The sequence below is a fragment of the Canis aureus genome, chromosome 22 (assembly GCF_053574225.1).
Source record: "Canis aureus isolate CA01 chromosome 22, VMU_Caureus_v.1.0, whole genome shotgun sequence".
Classification (NCBI taxonomy): domain Eukaryota; kingdom Metazoa; phylum Chordata; class Mammalia; order Carnivora; family Canidae; genus Canis; species Canis aureus.
The window spans coordinates 48,773,548-48,795,087 of record NC_135632.1 but is presented as its reverse complement, the minus strand read 5'-3'; the positions used below and the strand labels follow the sequence as shown (position 1 = coordinate 48,795,087).

General features: G+C 44.2%; 1 protein-coding gene across 1 annotated transcript in view; it reads right to left on the bottom strand.

Moving 5' to 3' along the window:
- TRIM71 (tripartite motif containing 71) overlaps positions 1-21,540 on the bottom strand; it is a 72,000-nt gene that overhangs the window by 6,869 nt on the left and 43,591 nt on the right. The window contains exons 2-3 of the mRNA XM_077865925.1: positions 16,325-16,492; positions 3,179-3,313 (exon numbers count right to left, since the gene is read on the bottom strand). Coding sequence (XP_077722051.1) covers positions 3,179-3,313; positions 16,325-16,492 — 303 coding nt within the window. The remainder of the gene's footprint in view (positions 1-3,178; positions 3,314-16,324; positions 16,493-21,540) is intronic.

The window sequence follows — 21,540 nt, the reverse complement described above, 5'->3', positions numbered from 1 at the left end:
AAAAAAAAAAAAAAACGCCACTACACCATCTGACATGGATCACAGGAAGTTGCCCTTAGACCCATGCTGAAAAGGTGGAGGCTAGGGCTCCAGAAACAACTATTCTGCTCTTCAAAATGGCAAAGATCCAAGGGCAATGGGAGCCTGAGGAACTGTACCTAATACAAGAGGTGACTGCTAAAAGAACCAGTATTTGCAGAGCAGGACCATGGACTGGGGGGACACTGACGGACAGTGCTGGTGCACAGTGACCAGGCACAGAGGGATTAGACACCAGCATGGAATCAAGATTGGATTTCCTGCTTTTGAGGAACTGTGATGATGGAAGAGAATACCCTTGCTGAGAGCAAATAAACACAGAAATGTTGAGGGCTAAAGAGGCATCCAGTCTCCAACACGTCACCTTACTCTCCCCTGAATCACATTACATACAAGAGTAGACACAGAGAGAAGAATGAAAAGGGGGCAAAATGCAAATAATCAGTAAATCTGAGTGAAGGATATATGCACCCCTTTTACCATTCCTTTCACTTAGAAACAAAATAGAAAAGCTAAGAACTGAGCACCTCCTCAGCACCAGCTGTTTACTGAGCACCTGCTCTTGTGCCAGGCACTGAAGGTGCATAATGACCAGTACAGAATATGGTCCTTGCCCTCACCAGCAGGACTTGCCCATGGACAAGACTTGCACAGGCCAGTCTTCCGTCCCCCTAAGGGCTGAATTCTCAGCACGACTACAGAGCCTGCCATCTCTTCCTATTCTCCTTTGCTCCACCCCCCTACCTTGCCCCAAGCCCCCACCAAGACAGAGACAGAGAGAGACAGAGAGAGAGATGTGGGGAGGGGGGAGAGAGAAAAGACAGTGTGTGGAGAGAGCGAAGGGATTTGTTGAGATCCTAATTCAAGGTTACAACCTGCACCTCTCCACCCTGCCACACATCCCATCTTCATCTTCTCTGTCCTTCTGTCTTCACAGGGAGCCTAAACCTCAGTCCCCAAATATGGATATAGTAAGTCTTTGGAAACCATTGGCTTGTATAATTTCCAGAGGGGCTCTCAATATCTAAATTGCTGTAATACATAAATCTAAATTGTGACCTGCTCAGATAATTCCCGTTTCTGAGGTTCTCAAACCACATTGCTCTTAGAAATGTGGGATTTTGTCTGACCAATGAAACAGAGCCACTTCTCCATTCTTAAGTATTAAATCTGTACAAGTCCTTCAATTCTAAGTGAGTTCTCCTGTGAAGAGGATAAATGAGTCACCCAGCTGATTTGTGCCATTTTGTAGAGAGAACCAGGACTTCTGAGAGTTCTACTAGTCAGAATGCTACAGAAAGTCTATTTCAGAATAAGGCCCCACTGTTGGGGAGGCCTGGGTTTCAGTTAGATTTTTCCCCTGGGAAGGGGGGTGATGATGTGAGTTTTGACCCATCCATGCTTTTCTGTCCACTCTGGAAGCAGGACCCATGTGCGCAGAGGGCCCATGTGGGGACAGATCAAAGAGAAGCTTTGTCCTTTGGTTTTGCATTGGGCCAAACCTCTGGGCTTTGGTTTGGATTCCTCAGCCAGGTGGTTGCAGCGAGTCCCACTAGGTAGCCAACTCCACTAGAAACCTGTAAGCCACAAGCATGAAGAAGTCCATCTAGATACACAAAATGGGTCACCTGGCACTCAAGTGTCTTTAAGTAAGGGGAATGCAAGAAAATAAGATGTGTAACAAGGAGGTGGCAGGGCAGAGACAGGCAGGAAAGCTTTGCTGCAGGGCGCAGAAAAGTCAGTAAAACAGAGTGGGACTCCCACAGGTTTTGAGCTAAGGTACCATAATAAAAATTAAAGACAAATGGGACTCAGGTGTTCAGAAGGAGTAAGCTTATTTTAGAGGTTATCTGAGAATGAGTTTTTGGAAATGAAGTAAAAACAAAAGTATATTACACAAAGAGACCAACTCTTCTAAATTTGCTTCTCCAAGACTAAAAACTTGCTTTCCAAGCCTTCTGAAAGAGAAGTGCCTTTGGGGAGAGGACAGGAGTCGGCCTCACAGGAGGGAGGGTACCTAAGGTGAGATCTGCAGGAACTCCTATGCACAAAGGCCTTTTCATCAGCAAATCCAGAAGAGCAAGTTTGTGGCAGAGTGCACCAGAGAGCTCTCAGGTTGCATGAAGTGGGCCTCTTTCAGTTATAAGTAACATTCGTGGGTGGCATGAGCCTGGCAGACCACGGGGGCATGTGAATGTCTGGAAGCCATGCCATGCCATGTCCACAAAGGTGCCTGCCTAAAATAAGTGCTGAATTAAATCCTAAGACTTTCTACGCAAGGATTCTTCTCTTCTTGTCAAAAGGCAACTGAGCATATTTCTTGAGGGCAGCAGAGGCAGAAAGCAATTATTTATGAGCTAACTAAATGGAAAAATGCAATGAAAAACCCAACATAGCCTTCCCGAAACAGAGATCCCACCTCTACCTTCACATAGTTTAGAGGATTAAAACGAGCATTCACACACTTAAGTGCACCCTTTAAGTCAGCTATGTATAAAGTCTTATGCATTAAGAGAATGTAATTATATAGCTGAATTCACTTGAGATACTGGTCCCTTCATAGGTACATGCTCCCCTCCCCTCTTTTTGAGGAGGGGGGGATGGTAAGATCAGAGAAGAAAATGTTGGGATAAGGACTTGGGTGGGGAAAGCCCACCTACCAGCTGATTTTTACGTGCACAGCACACCAGCACGCTAGGCACTCTTTCCTGCCGCACCAGAAGAAAGGGTGCTCGCTCATTGCCCTCTCAAGTGGGAAGCTGTTTTTCAAGGGGTCAGAAAGTGCAAAATAAGGCAGGACACCCAAAATAAGGATACTTCCTAGCAGCCTGCTTTCATACCAACAGTCTCAATCATGCTCTCGTGTTTCCTTGAGTGTGTGCAACATAAAATCTGAGGTTTCTTCCAGTCCTGGGTACCTGACTACTTCTGAGAAGGCTTCTTGTGGCTGTAGTGCTCAGATGGCATCCACAATGTTATAGGGATCCCTGCACCTGCTGCCAACCAGCTTTATATGTAAAATCTCCAAGTGTTCTAAAGTTAGACATTAGAATCCAGCTAATTAGAATTAGCTGCAGTTCACTGAAAAAGTGCTGGCTAGACCAAGAGGCCCAGGTGGGGGTGGGCAAGCTCCTGTTACCTTCCATAGCAGCTCGCACTCCCGCTCCTCCAGGGCTTTCTTGTGCCTTGCAGTCACAGCTTTGACCTCCGACTGTACCACCTTTGCCTTCATCTCCACCTGCTCCGCCACAGTCTGGGCCTGCTCGATGCTCAGCTGAAAATCAAGAACAAGCTCATGCCATTAGAAGGACTTCCACTCCTCATGCAAAACATTTAAGTCTACTTGTTTCAAATCCAAAAAACTAACACCCTGGGCCCCTAGACCACTTGATCCACTTCCTTGGAAAGAAAGCGGGCACATAGGGAGAGAATGGCATCTGTTGGACATGTAACTGAAGGAGTTGCTGGCAAGTGCTGTGTTTCTTTGTATGGGAAATGGCACCTACACAGTGAATGTCAGGACTATTAAGAGCTGCTCTGACACAGTGAAACCAGTATAGTTGGGATCAATGTGAAATGTACCACTCCCAGCACACGAACCACTTCCCACAGACTTTTCTGGCCTTACTTGTGGCCTGGGAAACCCCCGCAGGCTGGCACAGCGCTTATGTCAAGGTGCAGAACAGCTGCAGGCCAGCAGTTAGCCACCATGTTCCTGTCGAGTCATTACCAACTCAGCTCTTTCCAGCCCGCACCTGCACCAAGCAACACTGGGGATACTGTCTGAGCCACCAAAGAAACCACACGTGCCCTGTGGTCAGCTTGCCAGACTCTCTACGCACCACCACACACCCTACCCTTTACCACCAGCCCTGGGTAAATCATCCAGTTTAATCAGAAGTATTCTTGTTCATAAAAAATTAATCAAGACAGAAGGCCCAGTATTGTCATTATTAATATTAGATGATGTGTCTTGAAAAGCCACAGGATTTCTTTGATATACTGAGGTATTAAATCAGGGATTCCAAACTGCTGGTGGTGCAACAGTTCTTAGGGTGTATGCTCCAAATCAGGAGGTGCCTAGAGAAGCACAAAGGGTTTGTAACCTGGTTTGAGATCAAGAATTGCTCACGGGTGACCAACCACCAGGTGTGCCCTGGACTAAGGGTTTCCAGCATGTGCAGCACATCTACAACTGAGGCTGTCCAGTCCTCCTAGGAATCAGGCTTCAAACCCTACCTCCACATCCTTTTATCTGCAAGACCCCAGGCAAGTGCCCGGACTTCTGCAATCTTGGCCAATGGGAGAAGATAGAATAATAGATGGAAGACCCAACCTAGCTCGTGTCATACAGGTACAGTCATGTAACTAGGCCTACTCACACTTCCTGACCCATTTTGCTTTTAAATTGTGATAAAATACATAGAACTAAAATGTACAGTTACTGACATTTAGCACATTCCACCCAGCTCCCAAAAACTTCCATCACTGAAAGGAAGCTTCCATACCCATTAGGTAGGCCTTCTCCATCTCCCCTCCCTCTCCTCCATTGCAATCATAATGGTTTCTATTCTGGATATTTCACAGAAATGGAATCAGACAATACACTGGCAGCCTTATTTGTATATGAATATGGCTATGATTCGTTTAGCCACTTACAACTAGGAGGCTCCTCACCCCCTTAATTCTCTCAGTCTAGAGGACACGCCAATGGTACAAAAGTCACATCCACATCGCAGGTGCCCCCTCATCACCCATGGTTGCCATAGCTAGGTGCTTATGGTATTCTCTGCCCCATCCCTGTGAATACACGTGTTGCATGGACTGATCTGGAAGGCTCATAGACTATCCATGGGCTGGAATGCCTTCTCTTCCAAATTCACCCGAAATTCTAATCCCAGCTTAGATGCCACTTCCTTCCTGAAACTGGCAATGAAGGACACCTTCCCATGTTTCTGTTCACCTTTACTACCCCACCCCAAGTGTCATTACACATCCAACTATTGGGGGGGGGGGGTGCGCTACGGGGTTAGGTATATATAGTTCATGATACTTAGCCACTGTTGTAGCAGAAATAATCTCTATATATTTTACACTTGCTCACTTCTACAGCCATAAACATTTATCAAAGCAGTTGTTAACTATATTGTTTTAAACACAGTCTCCCCCAAATTCAGGCTGACTAGTCAAGAGCAGGTCATACCAGATAGTGCAAGTCCTAAATCCAATGACTAAAAATCACGTAAGGTCACATGGAGACAGGCATGTGAAGGGAAGATGGAGGCAGAAATTAGGACTGATGTAGCTAACAAGCCAAGGAAAACCAAGGATTGCTGGAAAAAGCACAGAAAGATTCTTCCCTACAGCCTTCAGAGAGCACAGCCCTGCTGACACCTTGCTTTTGGACTTTTAATACACTAAATTATATGAGAATAAATTCCTATTATTTTAAGTCACCAGATTATAGTAATTTGTTATATCAGCCCTAGGAAACAGTAGCCAACAAACTGAAGCAGATGGAAATACCAAATTACCCAAAGATAAAACAAAAAATTGATCAATCAGTGGATGAATCTAAGCACCTATCCTAATAGACTTGGCAGATTTCAAATGTCTCAGGCAGTCAGGATTGATTTAGAAAACGGGAAAAATCTCATTAGACATATACACAGAGAGGATTTAACGTAGAAAATTGTGGTTGAACAGGAAGTGGAAAACTGCCAGGGCAAAGGGCACTCGCAAGATGAAAGACGGACAGTGCCTGCCATGAACAGCAACCACCCTTGGGCCAGGAGGACACAGAGAAGAGAGGAGGGGTTACAAGTAGAGACTAGGGGTCCATGCCCAGCTCATTCTGGAAGCGGCTGAAGCTGCAAACTGGAACTAATCTCTGCTGCTGGGGTGAAAAAAAATGCTGCTGCTAAGAACAGGAAGCCAAACGAAGAAGGAAGTCCCCTTTCCCAACTTCCGGATATGTGGTTTGAAGTGCTGCAGCCCAGCACCACGTGTGAAAGGGTCGGTTATAATGGAGAGCATAGAAGAAGTGACCCACACATGCTGTCTTCAGATGTGCTGGTAGTAATTAGCACTAGCTGATGTCCAAGTCAATACATGACCAAGGCAACCAAAACTTCGTACACGTATTTCTTAGATTACTCAATGGAAAACACAGGCGGCAAATGCTTTCTATTTATATTGATGCTATATTATATATTGAATGAACTGATTCTCTGTAAATACCAGAAGAAATCAAAGCAACAGGCCTACATTCCTGCAGGGCAAGAACAGGCAGGAGGGTACAGTGACCACCCCCTTGTGTAGCAAGAGGGTCTACACAGCAAATGTCTGTCTATTTACCTCCCCCTCCAGTCTCCTAGCCAGGCCTGCTCCCTCGTGTTTCCTGCCAGGTCCCTAGCAGGTCGTTGGGTCTGGAATTCCCGGTCTGCGACAAGAACGGTTTCTTGCATTTTTTAATCAGGTAGAAGGGGTACAAAGCCCTTACTGTGATTTGAGGGATCCCCAAGTGTGCAGGGTTAGGATCATTCCTCGAGTTAAGAGTCATAAGAGCCCTATGTGTGGAGACAAAAAAACAAAGCTTTCTTTTCCAAATCATACGCAGTCAGCACTGCATTCCAAGATGTATAGACCAGGACCTGCTTAACTAGTTCCCATTATCTAAACAGGGCATTTGAGGGAACCCAGAGGTAGGTGGGGTGTGAAAACAACAGCAGGTAAAAAATGCCGGGTAAATCTCAAAAACAGAAACACAATTTGAAATACAGAGAGAAAATTTAAAAACTACCCACCCAATAAGCACGGGGCTTGAGAAGAAAAATAGAAGTCATCTTTTAGATGTTAATGCTGTGTGCCAGCTGAGCACTGAGTGCTGGCCACTGAGTACAGAGGAAGCAGAGGCCGCCTGGGTTTCACAGGGAAGAGTACGGAAAGTGATGAATGATGTCTGCTTGTGAAAACTGCGGTGGCCAGATGACTGGTGTTGAATACCAGTACGGATAGGGACACACAGGTTGGCTTAGTCTGTTAAGCATCTGACTTCAGCTCAGGTCATTTTCTTTGGGTCCCGGCATGGAGCCATGCATTCAGCTACCCACTCAATGGGCAGTCTGCTTGTCCCTCTCCCTCTGCCCCTACTCCTGCTCACGCTCTCTTAAATAAATAAAATCTTTAGAAAAAGAAAAGAAAATGTCCTGATAGAACATAACAGAATGCAAATGTCACTCAAAAACTCAGACCACAAAACCACGTATGCGAACTACTGTAGTTCACTCTAAAATATAATTTTATCACACTTTAATACCCTGAAACTATGATTTATCTTAAGTGTCAATGGGCTTTTCCCTCTGCTAAGTGTATATAAAATAAATGTACATATTACAATCAATGGTGTCTTATGTGTGATAAAGAAATACAGTAATGGGGACGCCTGGGTGGCTCAGCGGTTGAGCATCTGCTTTTGGCTCAGGACGTGATCCCGGAGTTGTGGGATCAAGTCCCGCATTGGACTCCCTGCAAGGCACCTGCTTCTCCCTCTGCTTATGTCTCTGCCTCGCTCTGTGGGTCTCTCATGAATAAATAAAATCTAAAAAAGAAATATAGTAAATGAAAAATCAAGGCACTCTTCGCATGGGCAGCAACTATATTGTTGGTCCTAATTATGGGTATCTCCCCCACCCCAGATCAGTGCACCTTAGGAAATCCTCTAATTACGTTAAGTGGCCAAAATGTTGTACTTCCAAGAAGACTCAAAGTGAAAGTAACAAGATGTTTTCAAAAGCAATAAAAATGAGTAGTCACGCTGAAAACATTTATGAGGTACACTACATCTTTCATGCTTCCTTTGTTGTAGGTAGCTCTGGACCCTCACCAGGATCAATTCTTTTTACAGGAGTAAATAGAAGTAATTGGGAGAATTTACATTTGGGTGCTTTTTTCTAGAACTGAGTCTTTCAAGCTAAATATACACAATAGTGAGTCTTGTAGTCATAACTTAGAAACTGTAGTTCATAGTCAACTGTACATTGGAAAGTTATAATTTAATAATGAATAAATGTCCCTGGTTGAAGACAGGGACTGGAGGTCCCGAAAGTATTTTCTAAACAAAAGCTAGTTAAAGGAAATGAAAACATACAAATCCCAAGTTGTACTGAGTTCAGATATATTGTAAAAGGTCACTGATACTCAAGGAAGGTGGGGTAAAGTTTCTAAGAACTTATATCTGCCTGCAGATTTGGTCTGGCGAGTGTCCTTTAATTTTGGGATATGTCCACGCATTTTCATCTGGTCCAAAGGAAGCTCCAATCTGTGCTACCCAAGCACGGTGCCCAAGGAGAAATGAAGGATGCCAGGCCAATCAAGAGCCCTTCCCTGAAATTTTACAAATGGAGGTGCCAACCTCTCCCTCCACCCCAAAAGAGGAAAGGAGAGGAAAAAGGAAAATCCTTCCCTGAGGAAGGCTTGCTTGAACAATGCAAGACTGAAGAGATATCCATGTATGCCAATCATGTTCAATAGCAAGAATGAGGTCACCATGGAGAGAGGCAGAGTTAAGTGACAGAGTACTGGCATCAGGGTCTGAGTCCCTGGACACCTGAAGCCTGATCCATCTATATTCTCCTACCCAGTCACCTGAGACTGTTCATCTCCTTTCATTCAACCACCACCAAGCATCCTAATTAAGAGAGCATGGGGGAAACGTTAATTAGGTCATGGCATATTAAAGTTCTTCAACCATTTTTCTTCACCTTTGCATACATTTATGTGTGAATGTACAAGAAGGGAGGGTAGTGTGAACTGCGACCCCAAATGAGAGGTAACCATCAGTTTTGGATTCAAACCGCAATTCCTCTACTCATTGTTAGTGTGACTTCTGGAGGGTTACCTAATCTCTTTTAAGCAAAGTTTTGCAAAATGGAAAGAATGACACCCAAACCCCAGGCATTATTTACAGAAAATGCCTGTTGCAATGTGCTCAGTAGACAGGGACTCTTAATTCTTGCTGATGAAAAGAGAAGGCCTATGGTTAAGTTAATGAGATCTGGGATCTTAGGCACAGCAACTAAATTTTGTGCTTCCATTTTCCTATCTGTAAAAGTAATTTCTAATAAAAACAATGTCTTCTTGATCTACTTCCTGGGCTGGTTTACATTAATTCATATAAAATAGACATTCTCCGCATTCCTCATGGCAAGGAGTTCCTGCAGGTTACGTGGTCAACAAGTGATCAAACAAAAAAAGTCAGGGAACCAAAGTAGTGCAGAAAGTCTAAAAGTAATTTACATTTTCATTTACAAAACTTAAGAAAATTATGCTTAGTCATCAACTCAGCACTCCTAATTTTTAAAAAATATATATATTTATTTTTTCATGAGAGACAAAGAGAGAGAAAGAGAGAGAGAGAGGCAGAGACACAGGCAGAGGGAGAAGCAGGCTCCATGCAGGGAGCCAGATGCGAGACTCAATCCTGGGTCTCCAGGATCCCGCCCTGGGCTGAAGGCAGCGCTAAACAGCTGAGCCACCAGGGCTGCCCAGCACTCCTAACTTTTTGCTAAATGGTACAGTATCACTCTTGTTTAACATGAAGAGTTTTTTTAACCAGGTAAACAACTTACGTTCAATAAGGGACTCGTCACCCTTATCATTATTATTTACTTTATACTAATATCAGATGAAAAGTAACAGAAAGATCTTATTTTTTTTTATTTTATTTATTTATTTATTTATTTATTTATTTATTTATTTATTTATTTATTTATTTATTTATTTATTTATTTAAGGTCTATCTTATTTAAGGCTATAATGAACACGGATAAAAACTCCCCTGAAAATGGCTAAAATAAATACCACAGGAAAACAACGCTGGTTAAGATGTGGAGAAAGGAAGGGGAACCCTCTTAAACTGTTGGTGGGGATACAAGCTGGTGTAGTCACTCTGGAAAACTGTATGAAGGTTCCTCAAAAAGTTAAAAATAGGGGCACCTGGGTGGCTCAGTGGTCTGCCTTTGGCTCTGGGTGTGATCCTGGGATCAGGATCAAGTCCCACATCGGGCTCCTTGCATGGAGCCTGCTTCTCCCTCTGCCTAGGTCTCTGCCTCTCTTTCTGGGTCTCTCATGAATAAATAAATAAAATCTTTAAAAAAACTTTTTAAAAAGTTAAAAATAGAACTGACCTATGATCCAACAATCCAATTCTAGGAATTTACCTAAAAGAAAAATACAGGGAACCCTGGGTGGCGCAGCGGTTGAGCGCCTGCCTTTGGCCCAGGGCGCGATCCTGGAGACCCGGGATCAAATCCCACGTCGGGCTCCCAGTGCATGGAGCCTGCTTCTCCCTCTGCCTGTGTCTCTGCCTCTCTCTCTCTCTCTCTCTGTGACTATCATAAATAAAAAAAATTTAAAAAAAAAAGAAAAATACAGAGGGTACACATGAACCCTGAGGTATATAGCTGCATTATCAACAATAGCCAAATATGGAAAGAGCCCAAATGTCCACCAACTAATGAATGGATAAAAGGTGTGTGTGTGTGTGTGTGTGTAATGGAGTATCACTCAGCTACCAAAAAAGAATGAAATCTGGCCACATTCAACAATACAGATGGAGCTAGAGTATGTCATGTTAAGTGAAATAAGTCAAAGAAAGACAAATATTGTATGACTTCCACTTAAATGTGGAATTTAACAAAACAGATGAACATAAAGGGGAAAAAGGCAAACCAAAAAATAGACTTTTTTCAACATTTTTAAGATTTATTTACTTACTATTTGTTTGACACAGGAGACAGAGCATAAGCAGGGGAACAGCACAGGGAGGAGAATCAGACACCCCACTGATCAGGGAGACTGATGCAGGGCTGCACCCCAGAACCCTGAGATCATGACCTGAGCCAAAGGCAGATACCTAACCAACTTAGCCATCCAGGCACTGAAGAAACAGACTCACAGAGAACAAACTTGAGGGTTGCTGAAGGGGAGGTGGCTAAGAGGATGGGCTAGATGGGTGATTAAGGACAGCACTTGTGGTGTGGACTGGGTGTTGTACGTTAAGTGATGAATCACTGAATCCTAAACCTGAAAATAGTACTATACTGTATGTTAACAAACTGGAACTTAAAAACTTGGAAGGAAAAAAACAAAACTCCCCCTTGCAACTGATGTGGAAGACTGGATTTGGGCCAATGGATTTAAGTGTTGTGCAAGCCATCTGGGAATACTCAATAAAAGGTGGGAGAATGCCTGTTTCCTTTCAATGGTCCAGAATATAGATGTGCTATCTTGTGTTCCATCAGCCATTTGTGGCCATTTGTGGCCATAGGGATGAATGTTAAATACATTTCTATTTCCTCTCATAATCTTTATATGCATTGTTTAACTGTTTTTTTGTGATTTTTCCTGAGCTAACTTCAGGGTTTGCTAATTTTGGTTAACACTGTTTTGTAATGTGATCACAAACATTTTATAAATTTAAGGGGCTAAAAAACCCCCAATTCCTGTTCTTGACCATCCATGCCTTGGCCTTGCAGATTCCTACAAGAGGCCCTTCCATATGTGAAGTTCCAGATATTTTTCAAAACAGGTTAGCCCACCCACAAAGATTAAGCGTGGTGTACATACTTACTTACCAAAAATAGAACTCTCTAGTGTCTTTTTAATTGGTTTAACTGCTCAGTTTGCATTAAGTGGTTGGACTGTCCTTTGGAAGGTGTTTGCATCTCTTTCATTCCTTTATCTGCTTGTGCTTTCCTTCCTAAAAATAGTGCTTACCTATTATGATCTTCTCAGAACAACTATTTCTCTACCCCATTTCTACTTTTTACTTTTTTTTTTCCCCCTTAAAGCTGGTCCCATGCTGGGCTCCAATCCAGGACACTCAGGAAGATTGACAAGGAGTCAGGCGCTGTGGCTCAGGTCGGGATTCAGGGGTCCCTGCAAGGAGCCTGCTTCTCCCTCTGCCTATGTCTCTGCCTACCTCTGTGTCATACATACATACATACATACATACATAAAAATCTTACCCAAAAAAGAGGCGCTTAACCAACTGCCTTTGGCTCAGGTCATGATCCTGGAGTCCCAGGATGGAGCCCCACGTGGCGAGTCTGTTTCTCCCTCACCCTCTCCTCCTCCCACTTGTACTTACTCTCTCAAATAAATAAAATCTTTTTAAAAAATGGTAATAATATGCACAAGTTCTTGGGGCTCCTGGTTGGCTCAGTCAGAAGAACATGAGATTCTTGGGACACGGGGTGGCTCAGTGGCTGAGTCTCTGTCTTCAGCCCAGCATGTCATCCTGGAGTCCCAGGATGGGGTCCCCCATCAAGCTCTCGCCAGGGAGCCTCCTCTCTCAGCCTATCTCTCATGAATAAATAAATAAAATCTTTAAAAAGAAGAATAAGAACAGCAAAAACAACATCATCATGAGAATCTTGATCACGGGGTCATGAATTCAACCCCGTGTTGGGTATAAAGGTTACTTAAGGTTACTTAAAAATTTGGGGGGAAAATGCACAGGTTTCTTGTATCCCATATAATCTTAGAATGCTTTTGCGTCTCTGGGTATTTTAACATATATATCCACTTTCAGTTTGGGTTTCTCTTTTGTTTAAATACTGGCCCCCTCCTTTCCATGCAATATTCCTTTAACCTAGTTTGGTTTTTATTCTGGTATTTGCTACAATTTAAATCTATTTTATATATATATATATGCCTTTATCACCTCTTATTTAGTGTGATGCCTTAAGTTATTAGCAGAAGTAAAGCCTATTTCCAGGATATATACTGTTTCTTGGATCTGCCAATTTGCCAATACAAACAAGCAGCACCTAAAAGCTCCCGAATGATATGTTTATTCAGTATTACTATTTTTTTTAAAGATTTTTTTATTTATTCATGAGAGACAGAGAGAGAGAGAGGCAGAGATACAGGCAGAGGGAGAAGCGGGCTCCATGCAGGGAGTCCGACGTGGGACTCGATCCCGGGGCCCCGGGATCACTCTCTGAGTCAAAGGCAGACGCTCAACCACTGAGCCACCCAGGCGTCCCAGTATTACTATTTTTTTATTATTATTCAGTATTACTATTAAGAGTAAATGAACAGGTTGAGGACAGTTTCTTAGACCAGTGACTTCCGACTCAAACTTGTGATTTAAATGTTCCTTGAAAAGGAAATCAGAATCTCTTTTTACCCTGTGATCAGAATTATTCTGTATTTTGGTTAAATGGATTTAGTGATTTAAAGGGTGGAGGAGGGCTGTGTGGCACCAATTATATGTATTTTTTAAAATAACTTATCACTCCCCCAAAATTTTATTGTAATTGCCTGTGTTCCTCCTTCCTTCCCCAGTTTGCAGAAACCAGTCTTCTGATATATTCTTTAATATAAAAGCTATAAATGGCAGCATAAAAATTATATGTTTGGGTCCTTTACCTCATTAACATTTTAATCAACTGCAAGGGGAAAAAAAAAAAAAAATCAAGGACCTGAAGCACCATGCACCCAAAGCTGTGTCTGTTCCTGGCATTTCAAGGTCACTTCTTTACCCTGTGGGGAACCTCTCAAAATCTCAGAATTTGTCATCTTGAGTGACCAAAGGAGAAAACACCTGTGGATTCACATACAAGTCTTATTATCCTTTATATCAATAAACAAAAGCGTGCCCTGTACTAGATGGTGGCTGTCTTTTCCAGTGTCTTCTAGATGGCTTTTAGAGGAGTCCCTGAGACAGAACTCTACACAACCTTTCAGAACTGTATTATCCCTTAATAAAGCAAAGGCTCAGTTAAATATTCACTTAACACATGCAAACTCCTCTCCATTCTCAATGAGTTTCAATGACACACAACTGAGTGTCCAGACCCCTAGAAGGAATCCATTTGCAAAACACTAGCTCACAATGAAAAGTGGGTCATACCCACTCTGACTTTGGAGACAGAGCTTGTTTCTAAGGCTCACATGGGAACAAACTGGTTCTTCAGGCAAGGATTTTTGAGCAAAACTAACTTGTTCTCAATCTTTACTTCAATTTCTCTTTCCCCACAAAGGCATGTGTTGGCATCAGAGAGTGAAAGCAGAGGGAAAGAAGGCTGTGTTTTTTCTATCAACATCAAGAGGAGTTCCTTCTTAACAGGTACGAAGGCCTCATTAGAGGGCCCCCAGATAATCTTAGGAATGGTAAGTGTGTTGAGAAACTGACAAGAACACCCAGACAGAAATGGGTAGCCAATCATGCCTTAATCTTCAGATCATTGGGCGAATATAGGTTCTGAAGAATTATAACCAAGAGCCACAAAAGAGTACCCTTCCTGCCTCCCACACACTCTTAATTACACAAGGACTTCTAGAAGTTAATTCATAACTGATGCAATTGATGTTCAGCAGATGTAGCTGGATGTGGCCATACAAACTGAGCCTTCCACCTCAGCCCAGGTATCCCACCTGCCACTTGGCTCCTCTACCCATCAGGCACAGTACAGTAGTACCAACTGACATTTGAGTTTCATCCCAAGGTTCTTTTCACTACTCATACGGCAGACCCTCAGCTAACACTGACTGTGTTTGCTGTAGAAAGATAAGCCCTGCAGACAAATTTTCTGCACGTCTACTTTCTTTCCTCTCCACAGAAAATTGAAATTTCTACTTCCTTGAGATTTCATCATTTTAACCACAGATCTCTCCTTAAGCCTCTAGCAATTCTCTCAAACACGTTTTAGAGACCCCTGAGTGTTCTCAACCTCCAAGGACAGAAAGGGGTTAATAACATTATACCACAACCTGGGTGGCAGAACTCAGACACAGCAGGTCTTTAAGCTCACCCAGGTGATACTGACAGCAGCCAGAGTCCAGGAGACACCAGCAGGGTAAGGCAATTAATCGACCGAGTCCTAATGGTAGTGGGAAGCCACAGACCATTTCATCCACGGGGACAAGTTCACCGAAATAGAACAGAAATAAAATAGAACCATGCACTAGCAGGGATGCTGGCAAGCAATGATTTAAGAGCAACCAAGAGCCACTCTAAAGGCATACAAAAGAAAGCAGACAACTCTGGCATAAGAATATGCCAGAATTAGTCACTGCAGAAACAGATTCTCGGGATCCCTGGGTGGCGCAGCGGTTTGGCGCCTGCCTTTGGCCCAGGGCTGATCCTGGAGACCCAGGATCGAATCCCACGTCGGGCTCCCGGTGCATGGAGCCTGCTTCTCCCTCTGCCTGTGTCTCTGCGCCTCTCTCTCTCTCTCTATCATAAATAAATAAAAATTAAAAAAAATAAAATGAGGCTTTCTTTAAAAAAAAAAAAAAAAAAAAGAAACAGATTCTCAAACCTCTAATTATATGACTTAAATATCTGATGGTCTGACTCTTCAGAAAGACTACTTCACTATCATGCATAGGAATGTGATAGTTGCTGAGAAACTTGCTAACACCCAAAACCATTCATCTGCCCCTTCAATAGAACACAGGATCCATTTTTCACCATTTCAAAAAAAAAAAAATCTTATTTTTTTTTAAAAACAATTCACATATTCAAATACTCTTCAGAATGTCATTAGCAGTTTCCCATTCAATTTTTCCTCTAACGATTAGCAATGTTTCCTGGCTTTCAAGCTTTATCCTAGGAGACAAAAACACATCCCATGATTTTTTTTCTTTTCCTAAAACCCTGTCACCTGGACCAGACAAGAAGATTGTAAATGAATTTAGTCATGCCATCACTTAACTGTAAAAGAACTCTGCTATGTCCCAAAGTTACACCTAACCCAAAACGGATGGGGACTCAACAGAAACACAAGGTCTCAGTTACCAGGTGGTGGCTTTATTACTTAGAAAGAATTTGAGATAAACTTCTTTTGCTCACTGATTGCTCACCTATAAATAAATAAATCTGAGCAGCAGAGATATCTCTCTTGAAAGCATTAAGTAGCCAGTCTTCCTGCAGTCCCGGCTGAGGTATGCTGATGCCCACCTCTCTTGGGGAGAGGTCTGGAGGAGAAGCAGGCTGATGGCGTGGTGGGGGCCCAGCCTCAGTGTCCACAACAAGCACTGACTGGCTAGTCACCTTCAGCCACACCCCTCTCATCTTCGCAAACCCTCCACCTGCCCCCAAGGGATTACTGCTGGGTGGATGTCACATGAGCTCATTGGTTCATTGTTCCATGGCCCCCACACACTGGAACCTGCCCAGTAATCTACACATGCCATCTGAAAGGGAGAGTGGGAAAGGTTTTATGTGCAAGAAAGAACAAGGAAAGCAGATGAAAGGCAGAGAAGCACTGACCTGGATTGCCTGGCGGCCCTGCTGTGCGTCAGCCAGCAGCTGGATGGTAAGTGCCCGCGAGTCCTGCAGCGCCTCCTGGAGGTAGATGAAGCTGTGGCCCCCATGCCGGCCCATTGTGCACTCACGACAGATGGGCACTGAACAAGTGTCACAGTACAGGTGCAGCACCTGCGGACCAGAGAGGAGACAGGCATTATTAATCAGAGATTTGGGACTAGTGGGGGGGGGGGGGAGCCATGGGGGTGCTCTGTGGATTCCAGAGCCTCAGCCAACTGCTTCCAATTTAACAAACACACCCCTACAGAAATAGGGAGCACTTCAATGTGAGCACAGCATGCCCTCCTTCCCACCCCCTCTGCCCCAAAATCAAAGAAAAAAATAACCAATTCCTCTATCCACTCCAGTTTCGTTCAGACCTATAACTGAGACACTCCAAAGGCAAAGAGGAAACAAAACAATTCTCCTGGCATAAGAGATTTTCCCTATATCTCCCATTAATTACCTAGAAAAGTTTTAAGGTTATATTTCCCTGGTCTGAGATTGGTGGCCCAAATGAAAGAATACACCAGAAAAATCTGTCTTGCCACCCGTGTCTGATTCTGTGAAAGGAGGTTAGGAGCCAGTATTAATCACCCTCACACCACAGCTTGCAGCCACCCTCCAATCAAGGAGATTAGTGCAAAGTGCAAACCATGGTTCTCCCAGGCACTCAAGCTACAGGCTTAAGCTTCTGGAAAGAAGGCAAAAAGCTAGTGGTAAGGTCAGCCAGCTTCTTGTCTTTCTTCTTCCTGCCAAGTCGTTCCAAGGAGTTGACCCTGAGAGGCAGCCCATGCTGACAGACCGCTTTATGTGATGTTCTGTATTTCCTGGGGCCCAGCATGCTGGGAGGCAGAAGGGTTGGCACAACCTCCACCTGCTGATAAATGAGAAGCTCTTAAGAGTGAAAGCTCCTTGGCACAGAAACTGTGCCAGTCTGGTTGCATCCCTCCAGAGCAGAGCACTTAGCACCACTCTCTGTAAATGTTTGCTGGACTGCTTTCAAGAGCAGGGCTTAAATTTGCTGCTGGTATACCTGGGTGTGAGCAAAAGCCAACCAACATGCAACAGGCAGAGAAGCGGTGTCCAAGGGGCAGTTTTCCTATACAGAATATGCTTAATCCCAAGAGGAAGACAAGAGGTCATGTCGTCTTAGGGCCACACAGCAAGCAAGGGCAGAAGTGGGGGGCCAACATAAGCCTTGTGGAGAGCTGGTTCCATGATATGCCTGACACCAGCTCTTCACCAGAGCACTAAGCACCTTAACTCAGTAAGGTGGAATAAGTCCTGTATGGGAGACTTGAGGCAAGGTGATTCCATGTCGCACAGTAGAGGAGCTCACCCTGGCCCAGGAGCAGACAGTGTTACAGGACACAGAGATGGGGAAGGAGGGCTCCAATGTTTCCAACAGGAAGACCCACACAGAAAGGGCCCTGGGTAGAAGTGAGAATGTTGCATCTCTTCTCTTCAGGTTATTTTAAAGATTTATTTATTTGAAAGCATATGCTAGCTCAAATAAATGAGTGGGGAGAGAATCTCAAGCAGATTCCCCATCGAGCAGAGCCGCAACGAAGTGAGATCACAACGTGAGCCCAAACCAAGAGACAGACGTCCAACCAGCTGAGTGACCCAGGTGCTCCCCATTTACATTATCTTATTAACTAACCAACACATTGGAAGAGAGCGTGTCCACTAGAAAATAAACTCAGGGACACCTGGGTGGCTCAGGGGTTGGGTGCCTGCCTTCGGCCCAGGGCCTGATCCTGGAGTCACGGGATCGAGTCCCACATGGGGGTCCTTGCAGGGAGCCTGCTTCTCCCTCTGCCTGTGTCTCTGCCTCTCTCTCTCTCTCTCTGGGTCTCTCATTAATAAATAAATAAAATCTTAAAAAAAAAAAAAGAAAGAAAAAATAAGAAACTCAGAGCTCAGTCAGGGAAGCAGGCCTACTCCACTCAGGGTTCAGGGCATTCAAAGTGATCCTGCATGGGTTAGTCTAATTCTCCGGAACTTTTGGATTCACAAATAGGGGGAAGATTTAGGATATGATGTTCCTATTTCTAAGAAATGGTTCTGATATGGAAAAGTTTTATGGACCCTGTTTTATAGGAGGGAAATGGGACCAGGTTTGTGACTGGACTCGGACCCTTTGTCCAATGCAGTGCTTCCTCAGGAACCTTGGGAGACTGAAATTTGGGGATGGTAATTTGCCTTCAAGACCAATAGTGTTTGGGGGAGGGAGAGGATCTTAGGCAAGCTCCACACTCAGCCCAGATCCGGCCTGCTGCTGGGCTAGATCCCATGACCCTGAGATCATGACCTGAGCTGAAATCAAGAGTCGTATGCTTAACCAACTGAGCCACCCAGGGGCCCCATGACCAATAGCATTTTAAAATAGGTTCACCTTTTAGAGATGATCTAATCTTTCTAATCTGATAAAGCTAAAATTCTCAAGCTAACTTTCAATGCTAAACTGGAAAAGCTTAGGAGAAATTCTTAGTCTCTTTTCATAATGTGGTGCTAAAGCAACCCCTGCTCCCGTTTCAACAACTCAACCTCATGCTTCCATCTGTGCAAGCATAACCACTCTCACTTATACAGTGAGTGGGAAGAACCTGAGGCTGTTAGCCCCAGCTTGGCACCATCTGGCCACGAAGCCATCTATCCAATCACCTGACTGAGTTTGTCTCATGTATGAAACACAAGGGTTCTGGCTAGGTGCCTCAGGAGACCACTTTCATCCATAAAATCCCAGGAACCCTATTCTCAGGAACCCAACACCAGAAACCAAAAGGCTTTAAAATAATCCTAGGCTAAGCAAGGAAGCCAGGCACCAATTGTGTAACTACAAGGGACAACGGTAATTTTTCCAGGTTTTAGGTTTTTATAATCCAGAGCCTGGATGATGTTGTACATAGGAGATACCTTGCAAATAGTTAAGTTTTAAAGCATTCTGCAGAGGAAGTAGCCAGAAAAGAAATCCTGGTCATAACAGGTAGCAACAGGGTACCCACAGCCCCTGGCACTGGGCCACTCTCAATACCTATCCCTGAGAGCCCAGATACCTCCAAAGTGGGCAGTGGGGTCCTCTGGATGCAATCCTGCCTGGCATCACTTCACAGAGGATTGATGCAGCTCTAAGTGCCTAGAACACTTACAACATTATCACACTGTAATTTTGGAGGTGCCAGTACTCTGCAGTTCCAGGAGGACAACAGGGTCATCACAGAGGTGCTAGGGGACACCCACATAGTTGATAATAAAAAGCTATGGGTGAGTAAAACAGCATAGTCCCAGTAGTGCTTATAATGAATAAACGATGAACTTTTTAAATAAAAAGGCCCTAAAACTGAAAATATGGCCAATTTTTATACACCGTCTAGCTAAAGCTAGCATAAACCTTTGGGAAGATTTCAAGTTCTACTTAGAAACTCCACATCATCTACGTGCAATTTCTAAGGTCAAAAACCCACAATTTTAGAGCCTGTGACAACACAGATAATAGGTAAGGGTGCACGTGGGTACAATTCTCTCTGAAATAGCTGGAAGATTATTTGTTTATTTATTAAAGATTTATTCATGAGACACACACAGGCTTCCCGTGCGGGAACTCGATCCCAGAACTCCGGGATCCCAGAAGTCCGGGATCACATCCTGAGCCAAAGGCAGATGGCTCATACGCTGAGCCACCCAGGCATCCTGGAAGATTTTTTTTTTTTAATTTTGATTTATTTATGATAGTCACACACACACACACACAGAGAGAGAGAGAGAGAGAGAGAGAGAGAGGCAGAGACAGAGGCAGAGGGAGAAGCAGGCTCCATGCACCGTGGGATTCTATCCCGGGTCTCCAGGATTGCACCCTGGGCCAAAGGCAGGCGCTAAACTGCTGCGCCACCCAGGGATCCCTGGAAGATTATTATTATTTTTTTTAATTTTTATTTATTTATGATAGTCACAGAGAGAGAGAGAGGCAGAGACACAGGCAGAGGGAGAAGCAGGCTCCATGCACTGGGAGCCCGACGTGGGATTCGATCCCGGGTCTCCAGGATCGCGCCCTGGGCCAAAGGCAGGCGCCAAACCGCTGCGCCACCCAGGGATCCCCCTGGAAGATTATTTTAAATGAAAAAACTGGAACCCACATCCTCCAAAGGGCTAGAAATGTGGCAGAGGCCATGAACTGCAGCTCCGGAAAGCGGGGGAAGGAGTGGTCCTCTGGCGGCAGGAATTCCAGGGCCTGGAGCTGCCTGTTTGGGGCTTCCCAGGCAGATGCACAACACGCCCCCCTCCATCCCCCCCTCCTCCTTTGCTTGGCGACAATCTGGCTGCCCCAGCTGAAAGGAGCAGGCTGACCTCTGACCTTCCAAGTGACCACCCTCTTCCCTGCCCCCAGCTTTCAGAAAGCCCCACCCACTGCCTTCCTCTCCCATAATTTCTAAAATACCAGGCAGAGACAAAGACCTAGGAATGTGGGCCCAGCAGGAGAGGAAGGAGGGAGGTTAAAGAAAAAATAAATAAATAAAAATACCAACCAGGCAGGTTTACCTTAGCCAGGATCTAAATAAAGTGCTTTATTAATGAACAAGACTGTGTATGTGTTTCTGGAATCTACTTTTTATACTACCTGAGATGAAACAAAGAAAACACACACACACCCAGGGGACTCCTATTAGAGCACCGTGCATCTGAAAGAATGAGCTTCCAGTTTAAAATACAACTAACCACATCACTAAAGAATGTAAACTGAAAGGATGGAGGGGCTACTCCTCATCGAAATGCCCCAACAAACCGAAATGTATCAACTGCTGTACACTTACATTGGAGATTTCTTTCACATCCCTTAAAACAACTGGGGACATATGGCCTCCCACAAACTCAGGCCTCAACAAAAGGAGGTCACCACCCACGCAAAGGGGGTTCTAAGCCTCCCACTACAGAAATGAATTGGAGGATGGCGGGTGACAACCAAAAGCCTTACCTGCATAAGCCACCCTGCATGCTATTAAAAAAAAAAAATTAAACCAACTTCAAGGAGTAGAGTTGAGCCAGTCTGAAACTAAGCCTATTCAATAACCTCAAAACCAGCTTTTACATGATTTAGGGAAAATATACAGAATGCCAATGCTCCAAAACCAAGTTCAAATCTGGAGTCCCCCCTGCATCTCTGGCCACGTGCTGATACA